Genomic DNA, 22,418 nt, shown 5'->3' with positions numbered 1-22,418 from the left:
CATTTATTTCAGACCCTCACATTGTTTATTATTGTCATTTTAAGGTCAAATGGCTGGTGATCATACAAGACTGGAATTCCATAACATAGAGACAGGGATAATAACAGAACGTCGCTACTTGTCCTCCGTTCCTTCTAATTTCATTGGCCATCTGCAGAGTCTCACATTTAACGGCATGGCATACATTGACCTATGTAAAAATGGAGACATCGATTACTGTGAGCTAAACGCCAGATTTGGATTCAGGAATATCATAGCAGATCCTGTCACCTTTAAAACAAAAGCAAGCTATGTTGCACTGGCTACGCTACAAGCCTACACATCTATGCACCTTTTTTTCCAGTTCAAAACAACATCCCTGGATGGACTGATACTCTATAACAGTGGAGATGGAAATGATTTCATCGTAGTTGAATTAGTTAAGGGGTATGTACACAACTGATTGCCATAAGCAAAATAGTTTGCAGGGTTTTTTTTACCTTCTTTAGACATGTAAAAAGCATGGGGAGGTTTAGGTTGGAAATCTTGACCTTCATAACCTCTTAGAATGTCATTGGTAAACATCCTTTGAATTTGATTTTTTTAAAGGCCGAAACTAAGTTAAATCTGAGAAGCAAATAATAATATGGTTTGTTTAGAACAAAGAAATATAATAATGCTAATGAACTCTTCTGGTTTAGCAGTAGTTGAATCCAGCCCCTGACATTTGGGATTATTCTCTTTGCTTGCAAGTAACACTGAAAAGAGCCAGGAAACAAAATATAGGGTGCCTTAATTTGTACCTTCTCAGGTATGCAAGAAAAGCTAACTTTTTTTAAATATTATTTTTCCAGGTATTTACACTATGTGTTTGATTTGGGAAATGGTGCAAATCTCATCAAAGGAAGTTCTAATAAACCTCTGAATGACAATCAGTGGCACAATGTGATGATCTCGAGGGATACCAATAATCTTCATACAGTAAAGATTGACACCAAAATCACAACACAAAGCACAGCAGGAGCCAGAAACTTAGACCTCAAAAGTAAGTTCAGTAATTCTGGTGTAATAGGTAGTGGGATACTTTATTGATGGATGGCTGGGGCAGTTATATTTATCAAGAGTAATTTAAGTTTATGGTGCTACATAGTTATAAGTATATGGTACTATAACTGATAATAATTAATATGCCCATGTGGATTATTCTTACACTCTCAATTTAGTAATTCTGTATGGTTATGAAAAACCAAAAATGTAGAGAAAAGAAAGCAAATTTACACTAGGCAGAAAAACAAGGGAGTGATAGGAACACAAGGCTTTAGGACCCTATGAAAAATATTCCAATGCAGTTAATAAGGATGAAAGCAGTAAAGCTATGTCTAGACTACACCCCTCTGTCAGCAGAGGGATGTAAATGAAGCACTTCGAAAATGCAAATGAAGCTGGGATTTAAATATCCCACGCTTCATTTGAAAAAGCGCTATTTTGAAATTGAAACCACTGTCTAGATGCGGTTTCAAGATCCTGGTACAGGATCTTTCAAAAAAGCACCCCATTTTCGAAAGAACTGTGTCTAGACTGTGGTTTCAATTTCGAAATAGTGCTTTTTAGAAATAGCACCATTACATGATTATGCAAATGAAGCGTGGGATATTTAAATCCCCACTTCATTTACACTTTCAAAGTGCTTCATTTATATCCGTCTGCTGACAGAGGGATGTAGTTTAGACGTAGCTTAAGTGTCTATAGGAATTAAAAATAATGAATAGTCCTGTGGCACTTTAAGAGACTACCAAATATATAAGATCATGTGCTTTCACAGGTAAAACTCACTTTCATCAGGTGAGTTGGACTGGAAATAACAGAATTCTAGATATATATAATAGCAGAAGCTGTCAATTATAGAACCTGTGTTAATGAAGCTAATGAGCTAAGTAGGCTCATTCATAGCTTTTGATGTAAAAATGTGACTGTCAAAGGCTGGGAAAACTGGCTTTGTAGTGTTTTAACTAGTTAGTATCTTTATTCAAGCCCAGGTTGACAGCAATTAAATAACTTTATAGAAATTACTCCAGTATCCTATTTAATTCAATTGAGATTCACATCCGTGCTGTAATTCCAAATTTGGTTTAGAATGCCTAGAGAAAGGTTGTCATTATTGAGTTCTACAAGTACTTTCCACAAAGTGTAAGATAGACTAGATGCCATAAACATTCCCAGAGAGCACAGCTATATAACTCTTCAGTCCTTACTTCTTGTTTGGGAGCAATTCTGACCTGAAGTCTGCTATTTAGTATTTAGTATGAAGTCTATTTATTGGTGCTTGTAAGGTAGGAAAGTAATATTATCTTGAGTGCTCTATTCAGTCACATGCTTTCTTATAATTTGATGTAATATCTTGCAAAAAAGTGCACATTTTTGTGCCAATTCTCACATAAAAGTAATAAAATATCAGATGCCTGGTACATTAAATATATGTGCATGTTTGTGTGGGTATCTCTATCTCTATCTCTATCTCTGTCTCCATCTAATCTTATCAATCAAAGTTTGTGAGAGGGAAAGAACTGAATAGTAATTTGATTAGCAAGAATGGCTCTTAAGGAATCAATTAGGGTCTGTGAAACACAATATGTATTTGAAAGACAGTGTAAATACATACATTTTAATTCTCATATTAGAACATAAGGCTGTACTGGGTCAGACCAAAGGTCCATCTAGCCCAGTAGCCTGTCTGCCGACAGTGGCCAACACCAGGTGCCCTAGAGAGGGTGGACCAAAGACAATGATCAAGCGATTTGTCTTCTGCCATCCCTCTCCAGCCTCTGACAAACAGAGGCCAGGGACACCATTTCTATCCCCTGGCTAATAGCCTTTTATGGACATAACCTCCATGAAATTATCTAGCTTCTCTTTAAACTCTGTTATAGTCCTAGCCTTCACAGCCTCCTCTGGCAAGGAGTTCCACATGCTGACTACACGCTGTGTGAAGAAGAACTTTCTTTTATTAGTTTTAAACCTGCTACCCATTAATTTCATTTGGTGTCCTCTAGTTCTTCTATTATGGGAACTAATAAATAACTTTTCTTTATTCACCCTCTCCACACAACTCATGATTTTATATACCTCTATCATATCCCCCCTCAGTCTTACATGGTATGTATAACCAAGAAAATTCATTCTGAGTTCATGGTACAATATTCTGTATTTTATAACTTTTTATATAAACATATCTTATTAAAGGAAATACAAAAATAATACATAAAGATGAAAAATCTACATTTCAGAACATTCAGGTTATGATACTAATTAGCAAAATGCAGGAAATTCACATTTGATATTAATATTCCATCTTGAGCTCATTGAATTTTCTTTTAACCACCTTCTGAGTTAAAGATAATGAGCAGACCTTGGTAATTACTGTGGATTTTATATTTCACATGTTTGTGACACCTTAAATTGCTACTAAGATCAGAAAAGAGCCTACAAAAATGGTATCTTGAAGTTTCTTGCTTTCCGACTAGTGTCTTCTTTATCAGAAATGCTTTGTTTTACAAGTCTAATCAAGATTTTCTAATTACTTGTGCTGCAGCTTCATTGTGGCATTTGAAAATCAAATAGTGTTCTTTCTGCTTTCTATATCTTTGCTCTAATTATGGACAATTATAATTCAAGCATCAGAATCTGATTGTCAAAGTTATTGTTGAAGAATGAGGCAGAAAAAAATCCAGCTTTTTTCAGAGCTGTACTGGCTCTGCAAGTATGTGTGTGTGCATATGAATGTTAGGAATGTCAAATCCTGTTTAATCAGTTAACTGGTGAAACGTTATGTTTAGTGGGTTAACCGCTTAAATGGGGGTGCCAGCCATGACTGGGCTGAAGCATCACCTGGACTTGTTAACCAATTAACTGTTCACATCCCGTGTGAGTGTGTGAGAGAGAGAGCGAGAATACACATGTGACTACAAAATCAGATTTTGACAGTATATTAAAAAATGCAACTTGAAAAGCAATGAGTAGTTCAATGGCACCTTAGGGTATGTCTACACGAGGAGTAACGGTAGTTCGAACTAGGAAGTCTAGTTCGAACTACCTAGTTCATGCCGCGTGTAGCCGCGCGGCACGGGGTTCGAACGAGCGGGGATTTAAAAATGGCGGCGCCCCGCTTATGCAAATGAAGCCTGGGAAATTCAAATCCCGGGCTTCATTTGCAATTGCGGTATGCCTACATTACCCCGCTAGTTTGAACTAGCGGGGTAGTGTAGACATACCCTACGAGACTAACAAAAATATATATTGTATCAGGAGTTTTTGTGGGCAAAACCCATTTCTTCAGATGAGCTGGAAGCTGGAAAGGAAAGATCCAACTTGGAATATTCATCCTGTCATGAGTGGTTAAGAGAAGTTAAACATTTTTTTAACTTATACTATGCACAGCAGATACATTTTAATATTGTTCAGATATAGTGTTTTTTTTATATTTTACAAAAATAAGTTGAGTTAAAGATACTATGCTTAATGAGACACTAGAGGGCACTATTATGTCACAAAATATGCTACTTGGTATATTCATGGAAATATAAATCCTGCTGGCAGCTAGGATAGACTATAAAATCCAACATTCCTTTGTTTTCTTCATATTCAAAATTCCATAATATTCTCTCTGCATGCAAACCCAACCATTGCTTATGGATTTGGTAACCCTGAAGCTGCAGAATTTCAGTGCACAACTATTAAGGAATATAAACGTGTGTCAGCATTTTAAACCAGGGAATTTAATTATATTAAATACTAACTTTCTAGTGGAAGTTTTCTGTAATTTGTCATGGAGCAAAAATTCTTTGGGTAAAAATAGAATAATCCTCATGATAAAGTAAATGACTTGCTCAAACAGGCTTTCTATTATAATACAGAAGCTTCATGGGGGTAGCCGAGTTAGTCTGTACAGGATAAACTTAAAAAACAACAAATAGTCTGATAGCACTTTACAGACTAACAAAACACGTAGATAATGTCATCTACATTTTTTGTTATTATAATACAGATATTTTCTTGCCAAAAGTACTGTGTGTGTTTCATCAATATAACTAGATCATATAATAGGAAATATAAAGTTTCATAAAGTTATTAATTTTAACTGGTCATATGGGAACTGGGCATTGTGTAATGGAAAAGCCCAGTTACATTTCACTGGCATTTTCTATTCCTTCTTTTATTCTCTTTGAATTATTCTTCCATATCATTCTTTATTTTAAATGACAGTAGCAATCCTCTGTTGTATTGTGCACTGATCCTGCAAACACTTATGCAAATGTTTAACATGACTCGGATCAGTAGTTCCATTGATTTAACTGTACAAAGAGTTGAAATATTTTTTCACAGAGTGAAATTTTGATTCAAGAAATGTTGAAATATTTTGTTCCAGTTTAGATAGATTTGACATTGAACTGCATCCACCTGAGCTACTTGTGTAGCCTCAAAGGTAGCTAGTGGCTACCTTGGTTACTTCCTGCCTCCATCCTTGCTGACACTCTCTCCTCTGTCCCTTCGTATGATCTTGCCATGTTCCGGTTTTCATTTGCTTTTCTTCTGCCTCTTTAACAAATCTTGAACAGGCTAGAGACTGAAACGTCTGAAAAAAAAAACTGGTCAAATTCACCACTGATATAACTCCAGTGATTTCAAAGATATGTACATTTGGCTCAATGTCCCTACTTACCAAAGAAAACGTTCTTTCAGACTTGCTATGAAGATTTACTAGCCCATATATGTTCAGAACAACTCACCTGCCTTTTACCATGATGATTGGTGATAATGAAAATCTAATAATATTTTCCTTGTCTGTCAAAATATGTTACTCATGCTGGATGAGTGTAGAGAGGGGATACAATTTTGCAAGGCTAAACTAAACCAGCTTGTTAATGGAGAAGTGTCTTGTTCCAGGAGTGGAAACTGAACATGAAGTGATTTCAATTTTCTACAATATTTGTTCTTATTGTTTTATAATAAGTCCTGTATTAACTTTTTCCACACTATGTATTTCTCCTTCTCACAAGGTCTCTGTTAGTGAAACAGTGGTCTTTACCATTTATGATGGCTCCAGCTACACTTTTTCAGCTGGTTTATGTACATCTATCTGTGTTACTTAGATCAGTGTTTCTCAACCAATGATATGAGTATCATTAGGGGAACTCAAGAGAAGTCTGAGGGGTATGTCAACACAACTGAAATTTGGAGAAAACTGAATTTTTGTTTTAAGTTTTACAGTGCTTTATTATTTTTGTACTTTTTACACCCAAAAATTTCATCGCCCGCCCGGCTAGGATTAAAATGGTTTAAATAAATGTGTTGTAATGGTAGAAAAAAAATTGTATGTCTGAAAACTGTAGGTACTGGGGTACTTATAATTTTTAAGGGTGTACTTTATAAAAAAAAAAGTTGAGAAACACTGACTTAGATCAAAATAGCAAACCGAAAATAGTGTAGCTATGGCAGAACAGGCAGTGGAAGGTAGCAATGCAGGCTGGCCACCACAAATACAAACCCATCTGAATCTTGTTGGTATGTACTCTGGGCAGCAGTCCCATGGCACTACTCACAACTGCCCATGCTACTGCAGTTACACTGCTATTTTTGGAAACCCTAGCTCAATGAGAGCTAGCATGAGTGTGTCTGACATCTGGAAATCACACCTACTTTGTAGTGTGGAAGTAGCCTGAGACTCAATGATTTATTGAAACACAAAGAACATTTTATTTAAAAATGTAAACTGTACAAATGAACAAGCAATAATCATGAATCTTTCCCATGACTGCCGAATAAACATGATAGGTGAGATGTCATCTTCCATATTTCTACATAAATTGACCCACATTCTGTCCTCTAAAACCCAAGGTATCCAAGTATAGTGACAAACCCTGCTGGTGCCTTCCTCTTTATAGAATGTACCATGAGAATAGAACCCAGGCCGTAAAAATGTACATGGAAAATGGGGTAGATGGTAGGAGGTACATAGGTCCTGTGAAATGTGGAGTCCCGCCTTCCATGCAGCAGAGGTATAGAGACAAGAGCAGGCTAGGAAGTCAGGAGTCTTGCCTAAGAACTTGCTCTAATGTAGGTCTTACATTTTTGCTTTCCATTGAGAGTCTCTGTACAGGTGAATGGCTGTGGCCATTAATAATTAGCTCCCTCAGAGAAATCATAAGATTGGCATAAGACCCATGAGAGTTTTAAAATATTCATTTGTTGTTCTTTTAATTTATCTTCTGGTGTTCAAGGTCACATTCTCAATCTTTTTTTCTAAAGTGCTGAAGGCTAGAAGCCTGTGTTTTAATCAAAGCTGAGATATTCATGCAATCAAATGAATCCAGAAGCTAGGGATTTAAGAAAGTGCTTTGAAATGCATAAATCTGAACCTTTTGAGGAACTCTGCCTTTGTCTGCAGTCATGGCCCAAAACTCCTTCTCCAAGAACTGACAGTTTTTGTCCATCTCTTAATAAACACATGAACTCAGTTCAAGCCTCTCTGAGATGGATTTTTTAACCTGTTTCTTCCAAATCGTTTCTTCCAAATATGCAGTGCTGGTATTGTGTAACTTCCCAACAAGGTCCTGGAGTGCTGACTAAGCAGCCGCATGAAATTGTTTTCCTAGACTACTGGAAAGCAAGTGGATGAGTTTAGGGTTTAGTAATAGGATACAAACTCTTTCACCTTTAGGAGATTCAGTTCTGTGCACATCAAGAATGTCATCGCTTTTTAACATCTGATAGCGGCTTAATGGTCTATTTAGGGGACCTTTTGTGAAAACCTAGAAAGGGGAAAGAGTTCTGGAGAGATAACTGGCCCCCGAAAATCCCTCTTTTCCTTGGAAAGAGACGATACACATCCAGACGAATCCCCATTTTTGTACATCTTGAAATCATAAACTGGGCTGGCATTATGTGTTTTCTACCAAAGTAACTGTCTGCAAGAAGCTGGAAGAGAAATTTGGATACCGTATAGCATGAAAAGACAGTTTCATGGTATTTTGTCTACTTTTTAGGTGTATGCAATTTACAGCTGTGTTGAGAGCAGAAATAAAATGAAGGGCATTTGGAATGTTTAAACTCCTGACCTCCACACACATCACAGCCACCTCCCCCATGTGAAATAATTGGCACAGGGTTGATTCTATGCAAGATGGATTATCACACACATTTATATGGCAATTAGATTTTATTATTTTACCATTCAGCATGCACCATCATCAGTCCATTTGTCAACTCTTGCTTTAGTTTTAAATCTTCTTAATCTTTGTCAATACTGATACTTTCCTCATCTTCTTCCTAACAAAAGGTGAAAGTCAGGAGAAGTACAGCCCGTGGGGTTTTGGAGAACATTTGTGGGGAAGTGAATCAGTTGTCTTTAGGATGTTTTATTGTGCCTCTTTGTTTCTCTCTCTCTCTTATATTAGAATCTACTGAAATCTGGCTTTAGAGTAATTCCTGATCAACATTTCTAAGCAACACTATGCCAGGAGTAGCCAGGAGGTACCTTGTGACTTAGATCAGTGTTGCTCAAATACAGCCACCAGGGGCATTTCCTATGGCCACACCCTCCTGGATGGTGACTGGAGGGAGGGGAGATAGACAAAGCAATATCTCCTCTCCTACTGCTGCCAAGCCCCCCTCTTCAGCCACAAATGCCAGAGGAGCAGACAGCTTCCGGGGGGGGGGGGGGCTCAGGGTTTTGGCTTCCTCGCTAAGGTGGTGGATAGCAGGCTCTCACTGTTGGGGCAGGCTGCAGCTAGGGACTCTGACCATGGGGCTTCAAGTTCTTTACTTTAGCTGCCCAGAGATATGCTCTGTCCTCCAGCTGCTGGCTTTCAGGCTCTGGCCCTACCCCAATCACTTCATGTCAGCCCCAACCCCTCACCCATGCAGCCTCCTCATCATCTTCCTCCCTACCCAGCTCCCCATCTATGGCTTAATTTGTGCCCTGGTTGGAAAAAATTAATATTTGTATGTTTGTTAATGCCACTTTTCAGCTACCTGTAAAAAGTGATATTGTAAACCTTCTGCAAGTGGAGCCAGCAGCAGCCAGGGTCAGATTCAATATCTACAGGTCTTCCTCACCATCTAACTCAGAACTGGCGTGAGCCCTCACCCAGTAACCTGGGACATTCACCCACCACCCAAAGTGCCTCTGAGAGGCAGTGCTTCCCCACAGGAAAGGCTAGAGTTTGAGCATAGAAAAGACACTAAAGAAAAGGGAGGGAAGTAACTTGGCATTAATTTGGGAAAACACCACAAAGAGGGTTCATAAACATCAACCATGAGTAAAAGTCCCATCTCAAGTAGGTTGGGCAGTATCCTTTTTCTCTCAGGGTATGTCTACACTACCGCACTAATTCGAACTAACTTAATTCGAATTAGTTAATTCAAACTAAGCTAATTCAAATTAGTGTATCTAGACCTAAAAACTAGTTCAAATTAGCGTTTTGCTAATTCGAACTTGCATGTCCACATTGAGTGGACCCTGAACCAAGGTTAAGGATGGCCGGAAGCAGTGCTGGCAGGGCATCAGATTAGGACTTAGAGCGTGGAGCTGTTGTCTCAGGCTAGCCGAGGGCTGTGCTTAAAGGGTCCCGACCTCCACCCCGGACAGACAGTACTCAGGGGTTCCCCGCTCGCTGTCTAACTCGATGAGGGACAGCAAAGCAGTCCTGTCTTGGAGTGCCCTGAATGCCCACACTCGACACATCACAGCACTCAGCCATCAGCCCGGCTGTACTTGCTGCAGGCTGCCATCCGGGGGGGGGGGTGTCAATCGGGGGGCTGCAGGAGAGCTTCCACCCTGAGGAGCCCGCAGAGTCACCCCAGTCCTCCCCATCGGGGGCTCGTACCCCATTCCTCCCTCGCCTCCTTCCACTTACCCCTCCCTAGCCCCCCTTCCTGATGTACAAAATAAGGGACACGTGTGTTCAAAAATAGAAACTCTCTTTATTGAACAAAACTCAGGGAGACTGGAAAAAGGAGTTGGGAGAGGGGAAGAGAGAGGGTGGGAGAGGGGAGAGCAACTAAAATGATCAGGGGTTGGGAACAGGTCCCATATGAAGAGAGGCTAAAGAAACTGGGACCTTTCAGCTTAGAAAAGAGGAGACGGAGGGGGCATATGATAGAGGTATATAAAAGCACGAGTGGTGTGGAGAGGGTGCATAAAGAAAAGTTCTTCATTAGTTCCCATAATAGAAGGACTAGAGGACACCAAATGAAATGAATGGGTAGCAGGCTTCAAACTAATAACAGAAAGTTGTTCTTCACAAAGCAAAGAGTCAACCTGTAGAACTCCTTGCTGCAGGAGGCTGTGAAGGCTAGAACTATAACAAAGTTTAAAGAGAAGTTAGATAAATTCATGGAGGCTGGGTCCATAGAGTGCTATTAGCCAGGGGATAGAAATGGTGTCCCTGGCCTCTGTTTTGGAAGGCTGGAGATGGATGGCATGAGACAAATGGCTTGGTCATTGTCTTTGGTCCATCCCCTCCGGGGTAGCTGGTGTTGGCCGCTGTCGGCAGACAGGCTACTGGGCTAGATGGACCTTTGGTCTGACCCAGTACAGCCATTCTAAGCTCAGGGCTCAGGGTCGGAGGTCTCACGGGACCACCTTGATTTTCATGCACACCTGGTCCTGGGTGGCCAGGCTGGCAGCTATCCTGCCCTAGACGGCCACTTTCCTGTGCCTAGTGCTGAGGTCGTGGATGAGGTCCACGATGTCCACACTAGACTAGGCGGGCGCCCGCCTCTTGCAGCCCCGGGCAGGCTCCCGGGAGCCGCCAGCCTGTTCCCGGGAAGAGGCGGAGGGCTGGGTGGCAGCGGGTGGCTGGCTCATGCCGTGCCAGGTGCAGGGTCTGCTGGCTGGGTGCTGGCAGGCTTGCACCTGGCACGGGCACTGTAGCCAGACCATGCCCCTTTAAGGACTCCGGGCCCGGGAGGGGGGCAGAAGAGTTTCCCTGGTGGTGCCCAGAGTGGCCACCAGGGAAAGCTGGGGAGGGCTAGCCTCCCACTAGTTCGAATTAAGTGGCTACACAGCCCTTAATTTGAACTACTTAATTCGAACTAGGCGTTAGTCCTCGTAGAATGAGGTTTACCTAGTTCAAATTAAGCGCTCCGCTAGTTCAAATTAAGTTCTAACTAGCGGTTTGCCTGTGTAGCACCTATCAAAGTTAATTCGAACTAACGTCTGTTAGTTCGAATTAACTTTGTAGTGTAGACATACCCTCAGGTTCTTAAATCCAGCAACATAAGTGTTCCTTTCACATGCCCAAACCTTCTCTGCACCCCACTCACAGTTGCTACCCTTGGTCAGAGCAGACCCAGAGTTCAAAGCTGCATCCGCAGAGTTCACCTCCCATCCCAAGTAAGAGGAGGTAAAGAGACCTCTTATTCCGCTAGTCACTCACATCTGCCTGTACACTACTCTCTGCCACCACCATGCTTGGCATTCATCTGCTGGCCATTCATCTCACCTCTGTGCCACCACCATGCTGGTTGATCATTACACCTCTCCGCTCCTACCTTGCTGACCACTCACTGTGCTGCTGCTGCTCTGCTGGCTACTCATCACAGCTCTCTGCCACCCGTTTGGATGCTCATCACATCTCTCCACTACCAGCCTCCTGGATCTGAGTCATCCGCGGCCATCCACTTTGTGGCTGTGACTTCTGCCCATCAGTCTCAAACAGTTTAATCTCCCAGTGATTTCAGCTTCACAAGCAGGGTAGAAGAACCATAATTCCAGCATAATTAACTTGCGAAAAAGGCACCTAATAATGCCTATTCTTTGAACAGTGTGTGTCTGGTAGAAGGGAGAGGGAGGGGACAGGTTAAACCAGTCGAGGTAGGGGAAGCCATATAGCTGCCCGACCAGATTAACCTTTCTTCATCCCTTGCCTCTCATAAGGCACTCAAAGTGGAGCCCCCTGCATTAGAAAGGTTCATTCTGCTAACTGTGAGCCCTTTTATTTGGAGCAACATAGCACTGTCCTGCTTTTCTGTATTCTCACAAAATTACAAACATTAGTAACCATATTTAAGTGATCCCTGCATTTATTACAAACATAGCTGGTGTTAGGTTACAAATTAAGTTGATTACAATGAGTAAAATACCACTCCATCTGCTGACTATCTAACAAATCTAAGCAAAACAGGAGCAAACTGTATTGATATAGACACAGGGTCTCTTCTAGCTAGCTGTAAGGGACACATTCCTTCAGATCCTGCTTACAGTATTAACATACATATACAAATATCACTTTTCACAGAAGCAGACTTACTAGTTAGCAAGTCTACAAGAATATGCAAAGCATCTTATTTATGTTTCTATTCTGTTTAGGTCCCGTAAATAATAGAGACAACTGTATTACGTTATTATTATTGAATCTGCCAAAAACCCTGTATAAATACATTACTGTGGTTTGGATATGTTTATGTGTATTATTTTTAAGCAACATTTTCAAAGTTGATATCAGAAAGAGTTGGCAACCACACTTTGGCCTGGTCTATACTAGACGATGCAGGTCGGCTTAAGGTACATCATCCAGCTATGCAAAATGTGAAGCTGGATTCGGCTTACCTTAAGCCGAGCCATGGCAGCATCCACACAGCAGGAGGCTGACGGAAACAAATGGTCCATCAGCTTCCCTTACTCCTCGAAGAAAGAGGATTATTGGATTCTGGTAGAGGCTGCCCTCAACGTTCGATTTATAGCTCTATACTAGACCCTTTAAATCAAATGCTAGAAGATCGACCTCTGGAGCATCGATTGTCTGGTAAGTATAGACGTGTCCTTTGAGATCATCAAAAATTTTGCTTGAGAACTGCTGGCTTAAACACCTCTGTGCCTAGCACTCCCTCTACTCTATTCAAAACTCACCCGCTACAGTCATCTTCCCTCCCAGGGTATGTCTACACTACAGCGCTAATTCGAACTAACTTAGTTCGAATTAGTTAATTCGAACTAAGCTAATTCGAACTAACACAGCTAGAACTAAAAACTAGTTCGAATTAGCATTTTGCTAATTCGAACTAGCGCGTCCACATTAAGTGGACCCTGAAGCGGGGTTAACGATGGCCGGAAGCAGTGCCGGCAGGGCATCAGAGCGTGGAGATGCTGTCTCAGGCTAGCTGAGGGCTGTGCTTAAACGGTCCCGACCCCCACCCCGGACAGACAGTTCTCAGGGGTGCACTGCTTGCAAAGCAGTCCTGGCTTGGAGTGCCCTGAGTGCCCACACTGGGCACATCACAGCACTCGGCCATCAGCCTGGCTGCACTTGCCGCAGGCTGCCATCTGGGGAGAGGGGACAACTGGGGGGCTGCAGGAGAGCTTCCACCCCCAGAAGCCCGCAGAGCCAGCCCAGTCCTCCCCATCGGGGGCTCGTGCCCCATTCCTCCCTCACCTCCTTCCACTTACCCTTCCCTAGCCCCTCTTCTTGATGTACAAAATAAAGATAACGTGTCTTCCAAAATGGAATCTGTCTTCATTGAACAAAACTGGGGGAGACTGGGAAAAGGAGGTGGGAGAGGGGAAGAGAGAGGGTGGGAGAGGGGAGGGCAACTAAAATGATCAGGGGTTGGGAACAGGTCCCATATGAAGAGAGGCTAAATAGACTGGGACTTTTCAGCTTAGAAAAGAGGAGACGGAGGGGGGACAGGATAGAGGTCTCTAAAAGCAGGAGTTGGGTGGAGACGGTGCATATAGAAAAGTTCTTCATTAGTTCCCATAAAGAAGGACTAGAGGACACCAAAGGAAAGGAATGGGTAGCAGGCTTCAAACTGGTAACAGAAAGTTGTTCTTCACAAAGCAAAGAGTCAACCTGTGGAACTCCTTGCTGCAGGAGGCTGTGAAGGCTAGAACTGGAACAGAGTTTAAAGGGAAGTGAGATCAAGTCATGGAGGTTAGGTCCATGGAGTGATATTAGCCAGGGGGTAGGAGTGGTGTCCCTGCCCAAGGTTTGTGGAAGGCTGGAGAGGGATGTCACGAGACAAATGGCTTGGTCACTGTCTTCGGTCCATCCCCTCCGGGGTCCCTAGGGTTGACCGCTGTCGGCAGACAGACTACTGGGCTAGATGGACCTTTGGTCTGACCCAGGACGGCCATTGGAAGCTCAGGGCTCAGGGTCGGGGGTCTCAGTGGACCCCCTTGATTCTCTTGCACACCTGCTCCTGGGTGGCCAGGCTGGCAGCTATCCTGCCCAAGCCGGCCACTTTCCTGTGCCTAGTGTGGACATTGTGGACGGGGTCCACGATGTCCGCACTAGCCCAGGCAGGCGCCCGCCTCTTGCGGTCCCGGGCAAGCTCCCGGGAGCCACCAGCCTGGTCCCGGGAAGAGGCGGAGAGCTGGGGGGCATCGGGTGGGTGGCTCGATCTGTGCCAGGTGCAGGGTCTGGTCTGCTGGCTGGGTGCTGGCAGGCTTGCACCTGGCACGGGCATCTTAGCCAGCCCATGCCCCTTTAAGGAGTCCGGGGCCGGGAGGGAGGCAGTAGAGTTTCCCTGATCTTGGCCAGAGTGGCCACCAGAGAAACCTGCGGAGGGCTAGCCTCCCACTAGTTTGAATTAAGGGGCTACACACCCCTTAATTCGAACTAGCTAGTTCGAACTAGGCTTAATCCTCGTGGAATGAGGATTACCTAGTTCGAACTAAGCGCTCCGTTAGTTCGAATTAAATTCGAACTAACAGAGCGCTAGTCCGTTAGTCCGAACTAACTTTGTAGTGTAGACATACCCCCACTTAGCTCCTCACCCCTATTGGAATCCTTAAACAACAAATTTGTATATTTCTGTGAAATGTAACATTTTTAATCCAACATATATAGGTTTGCTCTCAAGCAGTGAATTGGGTGGGAAAATACAGCAGGGAAGGGAAATAACATTGCAACAGCAACACAAGGGGGTGGGGGACAATGGTAGATAGCACAGCAGGTACGGCAAAGACACGAAGTATTGGATGGCATGGCAACAGCAGGAGAGAAGACTGAAGGCAGCCGCACAGCTGAGGCTGGTGAGGCAAGTCTGAAAGGCAGCAGATAGTGGATAGCACAATATGATCAGGGGAGTTGGAGAAAAGTGGAGCAGCAGGACTAGTTTACTTCCAACTTGGAATGTGACATACTGTCAAATTAGCAGCAAAAGAATCTGCAGAATGCTCTCTCATTGTGCCCATCAAAGCTGTTAACTCTCTGGCACCTACTTCATCTATTTGTCTTTGGTATAAGTCACAGTGTGCAAAGCACCCATGAATATTAAAAAGACTGAGAAGTGTCATTCAGGGGCAGGAATATCATTGATAAATTCTCTTGATAAGTAGAACTGCAATCTGTGCTAGATGCTGAAAAGGAATTCATAGAGAGAGAGCTCAGTAGACAGCCACATAGAAGTCTATTTTCTCTGGATGGAGGATATGGAAGGCACCTGCACAGGGCAGTCTCTGTGATATAAGCAGCAGATTTCAGCTTGCACTGTATTATGTATCAGACAGAAATTAGGCATGTGGTTCATTCCTGTAATTACACAGTTCAATTCCAGTAAATACATATAACTTCTTTGCCTTAGTTTGTTAGCATGGAAAGTGTGGAAGGCACAGGCAGTGCCTGAAACATTGCACATCTACTAGTGTCCTAAAGCATCTGTAAGAGCAAATAATTCAGCAAAAACTGTTCAAAAACGCTGGCAGTGAACAAATGGCCCTTTCCATTTGCAGTTGCTAAAGTGAAGGTCTTTTGGAACAGATGGAATTTGTACTTACAAGAGAAGAAATATCCTAGAGACCCTACATTTCTTCACCAAAGTGTCCCATTGAGTATAGAAAATACAAGTTCCTATGTGGTACTCAAAATACAGCTTGGATTCTCACAAGTGACAAAATGTGGGCCAAAGTCTCCACTCTCTCTGCCTTTCTTATTCTCTCAATAACTCCAGACAGAGTTCATCCTCTCATGGAACTAAGAAGTAAGTTGGTGAGCAAGGATTACATTGTACTGCAGGGGCTGTGTAAGAGGGGCATTCCTTTTAAGGACATACTCTTTTAAGTTTTAGGAGCCCAGAGCAGGTGAGTGGCTTAGGAATGACAGAGGCAGATGCTTCGACAGAAGATGTATTCCCTGGTTATTAGTATTTGAAGATGGGAAAAAAAGCGTATCAGGTTAGTGTTTCTTTAAGAAACCAGAAGCATCAGTGTAATGTGGAACAAGGAAGAGTGGCTCTCTTCCTCAGCCATTCAGGACATTCCCCAAGAAAGAGGGCAGCATATAATTCATCTCTTCCTACAGAGGATATGTCTATGCAGCAGCAGGAGAGCTTCCCAGCATGGATGGACAAACTCCTGCTAACTGTCCCTGAGGTAATATGCTGAAAATAGCAGTGTGGCCACAGCAGGATGGGCAGCTGATCAGGTTGGCTGCCAGAGGGCTATGTGAGTGGCTACCTCAGGCCAACATGGCTTCACTGCTATTTTTATCACACTAGTTCATGCCTGAGCATCTGTCTTCCTGCACCAAGAAACTACCTTCTAGCTGCTGTGTAGGTATACCTGGAATGGGAGCATACAGGCAAGTACTTGCGAGAACCTCTCCCAGCCCAGGGGGAAAGGATTGTGGGAGCTTGATTCAGCTTCCAAGTGTTGAGGGTGATTAGAAAACTATACCCCTATCCGAGCAGAGACACCTGAGCAGAAAGAACTTCATTGTGAAAATCCTGAGTTCTGTTTGCTTGAAAGATTTGGTGACCAGTCTCGTTCATACCAGATGACTGTAATTTAAGAGGGCCGTTGGAAAAAGTTGACTTAGAGCAGGGAACAGCCCCATCCAGAAGGGTTCTGGGGTACCTTGACCAGTGTGAAGCAGGTCATAGCCCCACAATGGAGGCTTGCCAGGGGAAGGTGATATGCCTGGAGAACACTGGAAATGAGATTTATATATATTTAACTTAAGACATTAAACCCTGGCAGAAGGGGAATATTTTCAACTTCAGAACAAGGAACTGAGGTCCAAATGCATGCAGGGAAGACCAAGGGCAGGGTAGGCTCATTGCTTAGTGAGGAGGGAACCTTGGAAATGGCAGAGGTGCTTAATGACTTCTTTGTTTTGGTCTTCACAAAGAAGTTTGATGAAGGGATGCCTCACCTAGTGAATGCTAGTGGGAATGGGGTAGGTTTAGAAATTAAAACAAAAAAGAACATGTTAAAAATTACAAACATTAGATGACATCAACTCACTAGGACCTGATGAAGTGCTTTCTAGAATACTCAAGTAGCTGATAAAGGAGGTATCTGAGCCTTTAGCTATCATCTTTGAAAAATCATGGAAGTCTGGAGAGATTCCAGAAGACTGGAAAAGGGCAAATATAGTGCCCATCTATAAAAAGGGGAATAAGAACAATCCAGAAAACTACAGACCAGTCAGTTAAACTTCTGAGCCAGGAAAGATAATGGAAGAGATAATTAAGGAATTCATCTGCAAACACCTGGAAGAAAATAAGGTGATAGGTAACAGCCAGCATGGATTTGTAAAGACCAAATCACGTCAGGTTAAACACTGGAATAAATTGCCTAGGGAGGTTTTGGAATCTCCATTACTGGAGATATTTAAGAGCAGGTTAGACAGACATGTATCTGGAATGATGTAGGCTGTGCTTGGTCCTACCATGAGGACAGGGGACTGGACTTGATGACCTCTTGAGGTCTCTTCCAGTTCTAGTGTTCTATGACTCTATGTTTCTATGCCTTGGGAGGACAGTCCGAAGATAGCACCCTACCATAGGCAAGTTTGAAAAGGCTCATGCTAGAGTGCATGTGCTGTGGAAGCTGCTGGACATAATTTAGGTCTTTATCAGTCTCTCTTGTATATATTGCCTTTGCTAGTGGAATGCGGGAGTGTATTAATGCCACCCAGTGGTAGGCAGGGCAGGAACTGGCTTTGCTTCTATGGCTAGTGGAAGGATTCTACTTGCCTCTCTTTAATATTTGGTTGTGCAGAGACAGACTATCTGTGAATGGGATAATTAATCCTGATCTTCAGGCACACAAGAGGGGGATGTCTTGTGGAAGCTCATGGTGTTGAGTGCAGCATGGATGAGCTCTACAAAGAAGGATGGAGCCGAAAGATGTAGTTGGGAAGTGGCAACAGGGTTCTCTTATTCTCTGGGTCTTGCTGAGATGAGACACTTTCAACCGTCATTTGGGCTGTCAGAAGAGTAAAAATTCTTTACATTGACGCCTCTGTTTTACAATTAAGTTCATGCTGAAAAGTGTTTAAACTTCACCTACAAGTGTGAATCCTTTCTTGCTCTGACCTGCCTGTCACACAAGGTAAATCATGTGTGAGGGAGGGAAGGAACAAATATTAATTAACCACCTTACTCCCATTGAAAATCAGTTGGAGTTAGATGCCTGTCATTTGTGCCTGTGAAATTCCCTCCTATGGTCAATTAAAGATGGGCATTTCACAACTCCACTGTGATTAGGTAGTTAGAGTCTTTAAGTTATCAAAGAAATACTAGGGGGCTGTGCCCCCTGCTTGCTACACTCGCCAACCCCCCTCTCTCAGGGTCATAGACAACCCCAGCTCTCCCTCCGGCCACCAGGGAGGACAGATTCCATCTTGGCCATGAGGACACTGAAGTTACACTAGATGGCCCGTATGCGGATTTGCTATACACACTCTCCTTCACAGAGAAAAGAAACACCTGCAAGACTTTCTTCTCAGTTAAAAAAAAAGGGGGGGGTGAGGAAAAAATACAATATCTGTTCCAAGGGGCACAAATCTCAGCAACCAAGACTGTGATGGTGGCAGGATTCCCAGAAGAGAAGGAATCAATTGAAATTGAGGAGAGCCTAGATGCTGCAGAAATACTGAGGAATGTGAGGGTTTACACATGCATTTACGGTCATGAACTGAAGGGCATAGTAGCACTATTTACTCACTCCATGGTAGCAGATATTGAAAAATACCCAAAGAGGTGATAGTAGCAGGACAAATCTGGTGCTCTACTAGTGTGCCCATGTCACTTGAGGCAGAGTCATTAGGACAGAAACTGCAAGCTCTGATGAGAAGCTGACACAAGAGGAATTAATTTTGGCAATAGGAGGGGGCTCCAACACCTGAAGAACCCAACACAGTGGAATGAGCCAGGGAGAACACACTCTACGATGCACTGAGGATGATGAAAGTACACAGTACAGTTACATTACTCTCAGGGAAAGATGATTGTAAGACCTGGGGTGGATTTTGTCCAAGAATAGGACAGTAAGAAGTGGAATCATGTTTTCTAGAGTGTTAGGGGACCTGCATGCAAGTTGTCCAATCCCTAAAAGACTTCCAACTACCTTAAAGACTGATAGATTTATTTGGGCATAAGCTTTCATAGGCAAAAACCCACTTCATCAGATGCATGGAGTGGAAATTGCAGAGGCAGCATAAAAATATTAGCACATAAAAAGAAAGGAGTTACCTTATCAAGAAGAGGACTAGTGCTAAAGATGCCAATCTGGTCAGAGCAAATAAGTGATGGTCACATAAACACCACCCTAAACCGAAAATCTACTTACCTCTATACTTATCTACATGCTTCTAGTATCACATTGCTTACAGCCACACTCTAGAATACATTCAGATCTGCTCCAATCCCTCAGACAAAGACAAACACCTATGAGATCTTTATCAAGCATTCTTAAGACTACAGTACTCACCTGAGGAAGTGAGGAAATAGATTGACAGAACCAAATGAGTAACCAGAAGCCTCCTACTACTGGACAGGCCCAACAAGGTAAATAGCAGAACACTAATGGCCATCAGGGGCAGATGACCATTTTGCGGGGCCCCGGGCGGCATAATTTCGCGGGGCCCCCCCCCTTGCCACGGCGCATGCCCAGTGACGCCATGTGCATGCGCGGTGGCACCACGGCGCATGCGCAGGGCTTTTTGAAGTGCGGGGCCCGGGGCGGCCACCCCGTTCGCTCTGCCCTATATCCGCCCCTGATGGCCATCACCTACAGCCCCCAGGTAAAATCTCTTCAACACATCTTCACCAGTCCACTACCTATCCTGGAAAACTACCCCTTACTGACAGAACTTGGGAGACAGGCCAGTCCTCACTTACAGACAGACCCCCAACCTAAAGCAATACCAACAACTACACACCATGCCACAGAAACACTAACCTAGGAAGCAATCCCTGCAACAAACCCGGCTTCCAGCTCTACCTGCATATCTACTCAGGTAACGCCATCATCAGACCTAACCACATCAGCCACACCATGAGGGGCTCATTTACCTGCACATTTACTAATGAGATATATGTCATTACATGCCAGCAGTACTCCTCTGTTGTGTACATTGGCCAAACTGGACAGTCTCTATACAAAAGAATAAATGGACACAAATCAGATAACAAGAATGGTAACAGAAAAAACTCAGTAGGAGAATACGTCAATCTCCCTGGATACTCAGTAACAGATTTAAAAGTAGCCATCTTTCAACAAAATATGTAGATAGAAAATTCCCAGCTCTGCTATTACCAGCGCAGCAATACACACATAACTTCCAAAAGTCTTCAGAGAGAAACTGCAGATCTGCAATTCATTTGCAAATTTGACTCTGTTAAATTGGGTTTGAATAAAGACTGGGAATGACTGGTTTACTACTAACGTGTAGATGGGGCCAAATATCGGGAAAAAACCCTCTTTTGCAAGACCCTGTAAACCTCGATTTATGAGGAATAAGGGATCTTGCAAAAGTGGTTTTTTTCCCAATGTTTGGCCCTGTCTACTTGGAGCCAAATATCAGAAAAATCTCGTTCACAAAAAGAATCAGAGGAAGATATGCAAATGCGAGTGTGATTTGCATGTCTTCTTCCAGAAAACCAGCAGTGTAGCCGCAGCCTTAGTCTTTAAGATGACACAGGACTCCTTGTTATTTCTGTGGATACAGACTAACACAGCTACCCTTCTGATAATTCTCTCAGTGAAGAATAATATCATTCAGTATTTTGCTTGACATAATTTAACATGGTCATTTTTTGGAATCACGTGAAACTGTTTTCATTATTTCCTTTAACAATGTTGGCTAACTAGCATCATCGCCTCAGCCATTTGATTTTGTTTTTTTATGAGATTTGCAGACTTCCATTTTATAGTGCTAATGCTGAGATGTCACTTTTTTTTTTAACAAATTAATTGTATCTGTGGTAGTGCCTGGTTTATGAACTCATCACTGGCTATCAAGTTCAATAAACTGGATTCTTTCCAGCATCTGATTTTTATTTGTTTTGTTTTATTTTGTTTGTCTTGTGCTTCTTTTAAGTAGTTGAGATATTGTGAGAGTTTCTGAAGCATATAAAAAATAAAGTTCAGTGATCTGAAACCTGCTGCTTCAGCTGATAAATTGTCCTCCTCTTGCAGCTTATTCAGGATATTTACTGAACCTGGAAAGAGTTGTCTTATGGTTGCCTCAGATTTTTTTGTCGTCATAAACATATTTCAAATATTCCAGTTTATGCAGAAAGTCACCAATGAGCAACGCAAGTAGGTTGCAAAGTAGGACAACTGCATGAAGCATATTTTACAAAACATACAATGCCACTACTGTGATACTAATTTTTTAGAAGAATAATCTTATATAACATGAATAAAATATTCACATCATATTATAACATTCATGTTTCTGTGGGTCTTATGGTTATTTGAGGATGTATCCAGCTCAGGGGATGGTCAATAAGCAGCCCACAGGCCGGACACAGTTAGCTAGGGTTAGCCCCTGGCAGGGCACCTGCACTTGGGGGTGCAGCCTTTTGCAGCTCCAATTAGCCACAGATTGTTAATTCTGGCCAATGGGAGATGCAAGAAGTGATGTTTTGGTCTGTGCTGCTTCCCGCAGCTCCTATTTACTGGGAATTGTGATCTGCAGTCAACAGGAGCTGCAAGCAGCTGTGCCTGTGGATATACAGGTAAATAAAATGTGGGTGTCCAAACAGGGACTAACCCTGGCAAACCTGCTCCAGCTTATTTTCCATCCCTGATCTGGCTGACAACTTCCAACAAGAAGTACATACTTAGAGCTTCTCTTCTTATATTGCATCTGTGACCTGGCATTGTCATAGTTATTCACCATAACTGCCCTTTAAAATATGTCCTTATGTAACAGTGGACTATCTTGCCTGGGGAAAGAGGTCTAGGAATTATTAGAATATTGTCAATTTGTTCAATATCTCTAAAGTTTTTAATAATAAAAAAACTGGAAGCTTCTGCTTGGGAAATGTAAACTTCTTTCGGTTTTATAGTAGAGCAGACAAGAACGTGAAATGAAAGAGCACAAACTTAATCTTTGTGCATTAGCTCTGATATTTGGTGACTTTTTTTTACCTTTCTGATATATACCACTTTCAAGACCACCATAATAAATTCAGCCAAACTATAT

General features: G+C 42.6%; 1 protein-coding gene across 14 annotated transcripts in view; it reads left to right on the top strand.

Annotated features, from left to right (window-relative positions):
* Nucleotides 1-22,418, top strand: part of NRXN1 (neurexin 1) — a 1,137,502-nt gene that overhangs the window by 587,986 nt on the left and 527,098 nt on the right. For all 14 annotated transcript variants that reach the window (XM_075925469.1, XM_075925468.1, XM_075925459.1 and 11 more), the window contains 2 exons: nucleotides 45-426; nucleotides 834-1,024. In XM_075925469.1, coding sequence (XP_075781584.1) covers nucleotides 45-426; nucleotides 834-1,024 — 573 coding nt within the window. The remainder of the gene's footprint in view (nucleotides 1-44; nucleotides 427-833; nucleotides 1,025-22,418) is intronic.

This window comes from Pelodiscus sinensis, chromosome 3 (genome assembly GCF_049634645.1).
Source record: "Pelodiscus sinensis isolate JC-2024 chromosome 3, ASM4963464v1, whole genome shotgun sequence".
Lineage (NCBI taxonomy): Eukaryota > Metazoa > Chordata > Testudines > Trionychidae > Pelodiscus > Pelodiscus sinensis.
Note: the sequence above shows the minus strand (reverse complement) of the source record. Positions and strands in the feature narration are given on the sequence as shown.